Genomic DNA, 10,550 nt, shown 5'->3' on the forward strand with positions numbered 1-10,550 from the left:
TTTTCTCGGTTGGTGGGATGTGGTCCATGAAGTGACGACCAGTCAGGCGTTCCAAGTTGACAAAAGCAAGCAGTACGAAGTCCCGCTCTATTCACAGCTAGTTACATAGTTACATAGTTAGTCAGGTTGAAAAAAGACACAAGTCCATCCAGTTCAAACACAAAAAAAATATATAATAATATCATACAATCCCATATACCCAATTCTATACCCACAGTTGATCCAGAGGAAGACAAAAAACCCCATCAGAGCATGATCCAATTTGCTAAAGCAGGGGAAAAAATTCCTTCCTAATCCTCCGAGAGGCAATCGGATTTTCCCCGGATCAACTTTACATATAAATGTTAGTAGCCAGTTATATTATGTACACTTAGGAAAAAATCCAGGCCTTTCTTAAAGCAATCCACTGAGCAGGCCAGAACCACCTCTGCAGGGAGTCTATTCCACATTTTAACAGCTCTTACTGTGAAGAAACCTTTCCGTATTTGGAGATGAAATCTCTTTTCCTCTAGACGTAAAGAGTGCCCCCTTGTCCTCTTTGTTGACTGTAAAGTGAATAACTGGACACCAAGTTCACTATATGGACCCCTTATATATTTGTACATGTTGATCATATCCCCCCTTAATCTCCTTTATCAAGAGTGAATAAATTCAGTTCCTCTAATCTTTCCTCATAGCTGAGTTCCTCCATGCCTCTTATCAGTTTGGTTGCCCTTCTCTGCACTTTCTCCAGTTCCCCGATATCCTTTTTGAGAACTGGTGCCCAAAACTGAACTGCATATTCCAGATGAGGTCTTACTAATGATTTGTACAGGCGCAAAATGATATCTCTCTCTCTGGAGTCCATTCCTCTCTTAATACAGGAAAGGACTTTGCTCGCTTTGGAAGCTTTGAGCTTATGATTTACCAAAACCACCAGATCCTTCTCCACTATGGATTCCCCCAGTTGTACTCCCCCTAAAATGTATGATGCATGCATATTCTTGGTGTCATCTGCAAACACGGAAATGTTACTTTTGATCCCAGACCCAATATCATTTATAAAGATATTAAAAAGTAAGGGTCCCAGCACTGAACCTCGGGGTACACCACTAATAACCTTAGACCATTCAGAGTAAGAATCATTAACCACTACTCTCTGAATTCTGTCTTTTAGCCAGTTTTCTATCCATTTACAAACTGATATTTCCAAACCTGTAGACTTTACCTTACACATGAGCGATGTGTGCGGAACTGTATCGAATGATTTTGCAAAATCCAAGTATACCACATCCACCGCCACCCCTCTGTCCAAGGTTTTACTTACCACCTCATAAAAAGAAATCAGGTTTGTCTGACTTCAGTCTTTCATGAATCCATGCTGCCTGTTGCTTAAAATATTTTTTTCCTGCAAGAACTCGTCTATGTGGTCTTTTATTAATCCCTCCAGTATCTTCCCAACTATAGAAGTTAAACTAATAGGTCTATAATTACTTGGTAAAGACTTTGTTCTATTTTTAAATATAGGCACCACATTGGCCCTGCGCCAATCCAGTGGTACTATTCCTGTCATTAATGAGTCCCTAAAAATTTGATGCAATGGCTTTGAAATTACACAAATATATTTGTGTTTAGTGGTTCAAAAAGATCAGTTTGCAACTTTCCAAATAAAGTCAGAATGAACCACAGGCTTGTCACTGTTTTGTTTTTTTTGAGCAGAATGTAGGCATTCCACAAGCATTACTCAAGAAGATGCCTGAAGATCTTCTTGTAGTACTTTTTTGTTGTTTTCTCATTGCTGGATAGAATGTCATTGCTTGGTCGGCTCTGTCAACACCTCCCATGGTGCACTACTTGTGGCTTAATGATGTCTTTCCCACCTTTTGTGTGTACCATGACAGTGGAGGTATTATGGATTGTACTCATTAGGCACACATCTTTTTTGTCACGCCATCGCAGTGCCATCATTTTGCCTTTCTACCAGGCAGCCATTTCTCCTGTCTTGAGCTACTTATTGCCAAAGATTGGTGGCATGTCATGCCGGTTAGCCCTAATGGTTCCATAGGCATTCGTTTTGTTCTGCAGAAGGAACTCAAAGTTCAGGAGATGTGTAAAAGTTGTGTGTAGTTATATAATAGCCCTGAGTTAGCAATGGCTCAATCAGTGAATGAATGTAAGATGTTGCCATTCCATAATTGCTGTATTTTGGGTTGAATTTGGTTCCTTTCCCAGTGTATAGGACAGAATTCCAAATGTAACCAGTTGTCGATTCGCATAGCATGAAGGATTTTATGCCAAATGGTGCTCTCTTTGATGCCATGTATTGTATCCAGCTCAGCCTTCCCTTGCAGGCCATTAGACTTTCATCTATGCTGATGTCTCTATCTGGCACATAGCTCCGTTGGAAAGTCTTCAGAATCATTTGATTTACGTCCCAAATTTTCTTGAGTTCTGATGCTGGATGAGTAGTTTCATCAAATTCTTCATTGTTTTAAAAGTGCAAACATTTCATTATCAGGGAAAATTTGTACTCTGACATGACCATGGCAAAGAATGGAATGGCAAGTAATTTATTGGTTGTCCAATACCACTTCTGCAGGTGTTTCCCCACCACTCCCTGATGAATTATTAGGTCCAGAAATTTCCAAATGTCCTCTTTGGTCACTTGTTCCCACTTTCTACTTCTTAAAAACTACCGATGTGTAGCATCTTGTTGCTCTTGGTACCGGTTTGTCTCCGTAACTATTTTTTCAATAACCTCATCAGTTAAAAATAGTTGTAGGTATGCCAAGGGGTTGTCATCTTCAACATCCACTTTCATACCAGGTGCACCAGTAAATGGGAATCTTGGGGGCGCTGCATGATCCGTACCTCAGTCAATAGAGCACCAAGTCCACACATCACTGAGCTCAGTCGCAGGATCTTGACTGAAATCACTTTCTGTGTCTGATGAATTTCCCCTCAAATTGCTATCACTCAATTCTGCAAGTGATTCTATATCGCTATTGCTGTTTTCCAGCAGGTCATAAACCGCTTTTGATGTAGAAGCAAGCTTTTTGAAATGCCACTCTCCAGTTTCCAGGCAGAAAAAAACTGTAAAATTGCAGGCAAGGGCACTGAACAGAGCACTGGGGCCAAACTGAGGTCAAATGATTTCATACAGTAATGTAATCCAATAAGATTACAATGTATTGTGTATGTGTTGTGATTTATACATTTAGAATCTGCCGCTGTTTCCACCCCCTGCATCATGACGCTGCAGGGAAGGGAAGCCGTAACACACAGAGCATGGGGCGGAAGATTCAGCCGCCGTACACAGCAGGAGTACATCGCGGGATCGGGGTGACAAGGCAAGTCACCTCTTCCAGGATCCTGCGGTGCAGTCCTGAGTGTGGCTTGGGTTAATGCTGATGGTACTGAAATTTCACCCCCAGCCACACTCAGGAATACCGCCAAGGAGGTTAAAGAGGTGTTGAAAAAACAGTCTCAAATGCCTTGACGTGTTACTGACATTATTTCTACATACTGTATCATCTATTCTATACAACAAGAACTAGGGAGGGAAAAAGGGATTTTAACGGTGCAGGCGTTAGCTGAATCATAACAGACGTTATTAAACTTATTACAAAATTATATCACAAATATTTATTCACCCAATAAATATTTGTGATATAATTTTGTAATAAGTTTAATAACGTCTGTTATGATTCAGCTAATGCATGCACCGTTAAAATCCCTTTTTCCCTTTCTAGTTCTTGATTTATGCTTCAATTCTCAGTAATGTGGTGCCTTTTCTATTGGGTGTTTGCTATGTTGAACCATTAAATTGTTCTACTATTCTATACACCCTTTGCCTGATCTAGTAGAGTGTCTGGCTTCCTCCGTGCAATAAAAAGCTTTTAGAACTGATAAAGTTGCAAGCAGTGAAAATGGCATACAATTTAAAGCCGTTATAAACCCCGCTTTGTGATTTTTACCTATAGGTAAGCCTATAATAAGGTTTATCTATAGGTAAAATGAATATCTTCTAAACGTGCATGCGCTCTGAAGGTCTGGTGTATCATTCCAGAACTTCAGAGCTTCTTGCTGGAAATGAGGGTGCGCATGTGCAGAAGGGACATAATTGCGCCTCCGGCCACTCTCAGCACCGGAGCCCACAAACCCGGAAGAAATACAGAGGGAACATGTTAGCTCCCTCAGTGGTGACCGAGCGCTGCTGTGGGGGCTTTGTTCTAAAGTATTTCATAAAGTGCTAGTATGCAATGCATACTAGCACATTATGCCATTGTCGTGCAGTTTTTTTTCTTTTTTCAGCGGTTTACTACCACTTTAAGTAATTAATTGTTTTGACTGTTAAACAATGGTAAACCATTGTTGCGTTTGGTGATTCTTATTTTAAAAATATGATTGGAATAATAAACATTGGGGTAAATACTATGTTTTGCAAAAATTAACATATAAACACAGTTCCTGGAAGCAAACGTCTATGCACTATTATATAATATAGAGCAGGGGTAGGCAACCTTCGAGAGGTGGAGATCTTCCTAAGGCAACATGGAAGAGATCAAAATATCACTGGGGTGCAGAGACCTTTTTTAACTAAATTAACTAGCAAGGCCCCAACAAAAATCATGTCAAGAAAGAACTATAAACAGATGTCACAAAAAAAAGCATATACTTCCCCATCTTTAGCCTACCCTGTCCGGTCACGTGATCTTCACTGTATCAGCCACTGGGGCTGCAGAGAAGAGTGTGCTTGACAACAACTAAAACCTGGAGCTGTGACATCACCCATAGGTTCCCATGTCCCAGACGTTGTTGGTGCTCTCTCCTCTCCCCTACACACACCACTGGCTCACACAGGTGAGATAGCGTGACCAAACTGGAGTGGCCTGAAAATAGGTTAGTCAGCATGGGAGTTAGTAGGGGATTTTTTAAGGCTAGTTAGGTTAAAGCTGGAATTCTACTTTAAGACTAACCACTATAACACTATAAGTACATTTACGTTGCCGGTTTAAAGTGGTATAGCGGTACGATGTCTGCAGGTACAGGCATCATCCCAGTTTTTTATTTTTGGGCAGCCGATGCCGTTTTTTGTAAAAGCAATCCTAGCAACTAATGCTTCCCGACATTCGGCCCATGTGTATGGGGCTTTAGGATGACTGTAAGTTTCCTGGAAGAATGAAATCCTGGAGTTTGTCTTGGATTGTCTTTGTTTCTGCTAGTTTAAGATCTGTGACTGGTCACAGAACTGTTAATAATTAATGAAGAGTGACTTATTTCACTTTAAGATAAGTGTGGGAAGAAGTGTTGAGGCAAAGCAATCAGGTGGGATTCTAGAACAATTAATATACAATTAGGTCCCCTGCAATCTAACATATATTTCACATATACTGTATATCAATCTATACTATAGCATTATAGCCCTTGTGTTGTGTGAAAACAGAAAAGAACAAGACAGATTTCCCCCATTAAGAAGTACCGAATAATGAGCATCCATTGAGCAGCATTGGCATTTACCCAGACATGATTGATAACTCCTTTAGTATAATGATAGTATAGTCAGGTAGGGCGTTAATAAAGAATATATTATGAACTGCTTTACGGGGTAGTCTCTAGACTTGAGGTGTAATTGTACGTTCAGGGTAGTTCTTTGTCCAATTATTAAGAAACATAAGAGCCCAATTGTCCAAATGGATGGACCATGGATGGATCTAAAATCACAGGGCACCAATCCATTGGTGCCTGCTTAGGTTTATCTCTCATCTGCTAGTTGGATTTGTTTCTGCAGGTGACAGGTGCACTTCAAAATGATGACTTATATGTTTTCAGTTGCACATGTTTATTTTATATCTGATGTGAAATCAATTGGTATTTGCACTAGAATTCCCAGTTCCATACAACTACTGTGATCACCACAAAGCCAACGTTGCCTCCACAATTCCCTTTAAAGTGCACCTAAACTCAAAAGTTGAAGTGAAAGTGAAGATTTGTTATGTGATAAAGAACATTTAAAAATGTTATTTGTACCTTTAGCAGTGAAAAAAAATCTACCTTTTTGTCTGAAATAACTCCTGGAAAATAGCAGTGCACTCCCTGTTATGTGAGTGCCCAGGCCTATTAGTTGTATATCTACTGTGTAATGTCTAAAGGGGCAGCTTCCAGTTCCCGATGTGAACAGATGCTGAACACTGAGGTGCCAGTCTACCACTAATCTACAGCAATTCTAGTAGCCTGAGAGGACACCAGACAATATCAGTGTCAGGTGAACTCAACAATTCCATACTGCACCCACCACGGCATGGAGAAATTTGTTTTCAAAACCGCTCTGCCAAAGTGAACAATCCTGAAGACTAAGGCCCCTTTCAGACAAGCGACTCCGGCAGCGGATCTGCCTGCTCAGCTGGGAATCAGTTCGCTGATCCCCACTAAGTAGGCAGACGGCAGGTCCGTGTCTGCTCCGCTTATCCAGAGTGGACAGGGACACCACCCGCTGTCCAAACGAACCGCCTGTTAGGGGAGGGCTTTAGTGAGATATCAGAGGTTTAAAGAGCTCCCTAATGTCTTACTTTTGAGACAGAGAAAAAGATATAGGACACAGATCCACAATTTCCTTTTCTGCACTGAATGAATGAACAGGAAGTGCTCTGTACAGAAGCTTCCTGTTCAACCAGAAGCTGAAAACATAGTAAGCACAGCTTACTATGCTTCAGTTCTAAATGAACACAGTAGTGCTCAGTACTGATCACTCGTACCATTCACTTATTCATTGTTCATTTAGGAAAAGAATAGGTTGGTAAACATGACATGTTTACCAGTCCCCTGCTCTCCATCCTGAAACCAATCCCCAGCAGCAGCTGACAGCTGACAGAAGGGAGAGAAGGAGAAGATGGCAGTACTGTGGGGGAGGGGACAGCTGGGGATCAGATCTGTGTTTCAGTGAGGGTAGGTAAAAATGTTAGTGGCGGGCAAGAGGAGGAAATAGGACAGGAACAGTGGCGGTAACACCGGGGGGAGGCTCACATTTTTCATGAATAGCTGTTAGTAACAGCTATTATTTTGTTCAGAAGAGTCTGCTGACCATTTCTGCTATAAGTTTGTGGTCACTGTAACCATAAGATTATAGCAGAAAGGTGAATGCAACGGATATGTGGCATACTGACCTGGCCAACCGGAAGCAGTTTTGTGTCATCGTGTGCCATACATGACTTGGCTGGCAGCAAAAGGGTTAAATAAAAATGACAACACAAAGCACTATAATGTTCAGGTCATAGCCCAGAACCTGTAACCGTTGTTATTTGTTAATATTATCTGCACTAAGGGGTGGGGTATTAACACAATATCCAAAGTACTGTACATGTTGTACAGACTTACTGACACATACCCCACTACAATCTTTCTAGTGGAAAAAAAATTGAAGTTGTTGGGTCCAAGTTGAAGGATAGTTAGGATTTGACTGAGCATTCACTTTAATATTATTTTGCTAACTCTTTAAACTCTTTAAAAATCTAAAGATTTTTTTATTTTTATGTTTTTAAAGGAGCACCCCCACCAGCACAGGCTGCTCAGCGGCAAGGAGGTCCTCCACCCCAACAGAGACCTCCACCCCAAGGACAACAGCTTCAAGGTCTTGGTCCTCAGCCATCACAGCATTCACCAAACCTTCCAAGCCCTGGTGCACAACAGCGGCAGATGATTCCTCAGCAACAACCGCAGCCGCAGCAGCAACAGCAGCAGCAGCAGCCGCCCCAGCAGATGAGGTCACAGCAGGGATCTCCCCGCCAGTCTCAGTCCCCTCAAAGGCAGCCAAGTCCTCAAAGTGCACAATCACCCCAACGTCAGCAGCAAGCTCCTCCTATGCCAACAGGCCCAAAGCCAATGGGGGTCCAGCCTCCTCAACCCCGCCAACCTGGCCCTCCAAGACAGCCAGTCTCTGGAGGCCCTCAGCAGAAGCCACCACCACCAATTCACCAACAACATGGCATCCGTCAGCCAGGACAGCAGCCACCACCCCAGCAACGCCCATCAGGACCTGGTGGTCCCCAGCAACAGCCTCAACAGCAGCCTCCACAGCAACAGCCACCACACCAGCAACAACCGCCACAGCGACCCATGACCCAGCAACCCAGGCCCAACCCACAGGGACCTGGGCAGGGTGCGGCACGTCCTGGTGGGCCACAAAAGCCTCAGGTGGCTCAGAAGCCTGGCCAAGAGCTGCCCCCACCCCAGCCGCAGCTTAAGTAAGAGCCCTTGAGGTTCTGGGTGGGCCACACAGGTTTCAGCTTCACGTACTACCTTTTGCATCCCTTTGTTGCATGCCGCTTAGGTAAGGTAGACACAGCTTTTTGTCAAAGACTGGACCACCATGTGGTTTTGCTCATGGTCTTGTGTACACTTATAGGTTGGATCCTGTTGGGTCATGTGGGCAGTTCTCCTTCCCAGGTGGCACAGGGTGCCTAGAACAGTCAGGGTTCATATTAAAACACAAGATATAGCCATTGCTGTCTGGTGGGTTCAGTTGATTTCCTGAGGTTGACTGTGTTCTGTGATTTATACCTCCTCTCCTTTTCAAGGCCTGTAGATGGTGTCTGAGACTTGTGGATATTTAAGTGTGGATGATTATTAATGCATGACTTTAACTGACCATTATTTCTCTCTCCCCCTTCCTTAAACATCCCTTCTCTTCCCCCCCTCCGACAAACCAACATATATAACACATCTTCCCTATATCTTGTGTCCCATTGTCTTCATCTCTTGCACATTCTCTCCTGATTCTACCTTTTTCTGTGCTTCTTTCTTTTTTTTCTTGCCTAAACCCATTTTCTTGCCCATTCTCAATGAAACAACTTTCCCTCTTTTCATATTGCTATCTCCCCTTCATTTGCATTTTGCCACCATTCCTTCCTTCCACCACATCATCACTGGTCATTGTTCTTCAGTAAGTCCCAGTCCCTCACCAACTCCTTCACCCTTGCAGACTCACCAGCTCCACGCTCCAGTCTTAGTCACGACGAGGTGAAGGCCGAAACGATCCGCAACCTGAGGAAATCCTTCGCCAGTCTCTTCTCTGACTGAAGGGGTCTTAAACGGGAAAAAAATCCCTTCTGAAAAAAAAAAAAAAAAAAACTTCCACCACATCCCACTTCTACCACCCAGCATTGCGGTTGTGTGCATCACCCCTGCTCCCTCACCTGTAATGCACGGCTTAATCTACTCTTGACAAAATGCCAATGAAGAGGTAGATATGGAGAAGAGACCAATCATAAAAAACACAAGAGGAAGAGAGAACTCTAGAGGCTTATAAACCATATTTATATATATATATATAAATAATTTATACATATATATTATCAAATTCCAGAGCAACGATAAAAATATTATTGTCTTCTCAGACGGTCAAAGATGATGAATGAGTTTAGAGGCTGCCACATAGGTGTAATATTAAGACGTGCCATCAAGATGACCCTCTACGAGGGACACTCGTTAGGGCCAGTGATTGTGTGCACAAGTCCTATGTGTGCCAGTCCTCTGTGTATATATATATGTATACAAAATATATATTCATGGCTAGCGGTATATATCAGAAGCTGTAGCGGTAATTTTCTATGTTTGTTTGTTCTCTCTATGACACTGTCACTTCTCTATGCTCTCCTTCCAGCCTCTCTCAGTATCTACTCTCCTGGTTCTGTCGTAAGGCTCTGTTCTTTTTGACACGTGATGTGTTGCCGTGTACTTTTACCGTGGTCCGATTCCCATTTATATTTTGTTGACATCTTTAATGAAGTGCCCCAGCTTTCCTCACCCCTTTTCCCAACCTCTTCTGTCTTTATACTTATCCCTTCCCACAAAACAAACCTGGCCGATGACCCCCTTTCCATCCCCACTTTTCCACTTTGTGTTCCCATCCATTCCAAGTCTATTTTTGTGTGGCAGTAACACTATTGTAATGTGTGTAACTTAAAAGCTTGCTGTGTGGTTCTATCGTGACCTGGTCGTTATTGAGCAAACACAATGTTCTAAGTATTCAGAGTTTAAAAAAAAAAAAAAAAAGATATATTATATTATGACTATATGAAATAATTTATTCTATTGCCTGTGCGGAGCAGGCCCCATGAGAAGTGTGTGTACCGTTTGTCAGCGTTTGTGTGAAAATGTGACGGCCCCAAAGGGGCAAGAAAACGTGATTTGTCCAAATAAAATAATTCTCTGGAAGCAAAAATGTTTGCACTTTTCCATGTCTGGGTTGTAGGGCATTATTGATTAATGTGGATATCTACAAACTGCAAGTCTTAGCATGCCGTAGCACAGGGCTCAAACTTTCAAGTCCTGAGCTACTATCCAGGCCTTAAGGGTTACTCTCCACCAGTTGCCCCACTCAACCCCTACCCTGGCCCTAAACACGCCCTCATAAATTACACGTAAATGTTTTATGCAGAATTAAGTTATAAAAATAAATAACAACTTTTTGAGTGCCCATCAATGCAGCCTCACCTGTGCCCAACAATGCAGCCTACCTGTATCCATCAATGCAGCCTACCTGTGTCCATTAATGCCAATTCACCTGTGCCCAA

At 42.5% G+C, this 10,550-nt stretch overlaps 1 protein-coding gene across 4 annotated transcripts in view; it reads left to right on the plus strand.

The window, feature by feature from the left end:
* SYN1 (synapsin I) overlaps window positions 1-10,198 on the plus strand; it is a 294,399-nt gene extending 284,201 nt beyond the window's left edge. The window contains exons 12-13 of one of the 4 annotated variants that reach the window (XM_077475536.1): window positions 7,520-8,219; window positions 8,919-10,198. In XM_077475536.1, the coding sequence (XP_077331662.1) occupies window positions 7,520-8,219; window positions 8,919-9,054 (836 nt within the window). In that variant the 3' untranslated portion in view covers window positions 9,055-10,198. Of the gene's footprint in view, window positions 1-7,519; window positions 8,255-8,918 lie in introns of all 4 variants that reach the window. The other 3 variants (XM_077475543.1, XM_077475561.1, XM_077475551.1) reach the window with 3 other exon arrangements.
* Window positions 10,199-10,550: the final 352 nt, after the last annotated feature.

This window comes from Lithobates pipiens, unplaced genomic scaffold (assembly GCF_037356315.1).
Source record: "Lithobates pipiens isolate NorthernLeopardFrog02 unplaced genomic scaffold, aLitPip1_a1.2 Scaffold_1, whole genome shotgun sequence".
Taxonomy (NCBI): domain Eukaryota; kingdom Metazoa; phylum Chordata; class Amphibia; order Anura; family Ranidae; genus Lithobates; species Lithobates pipiens.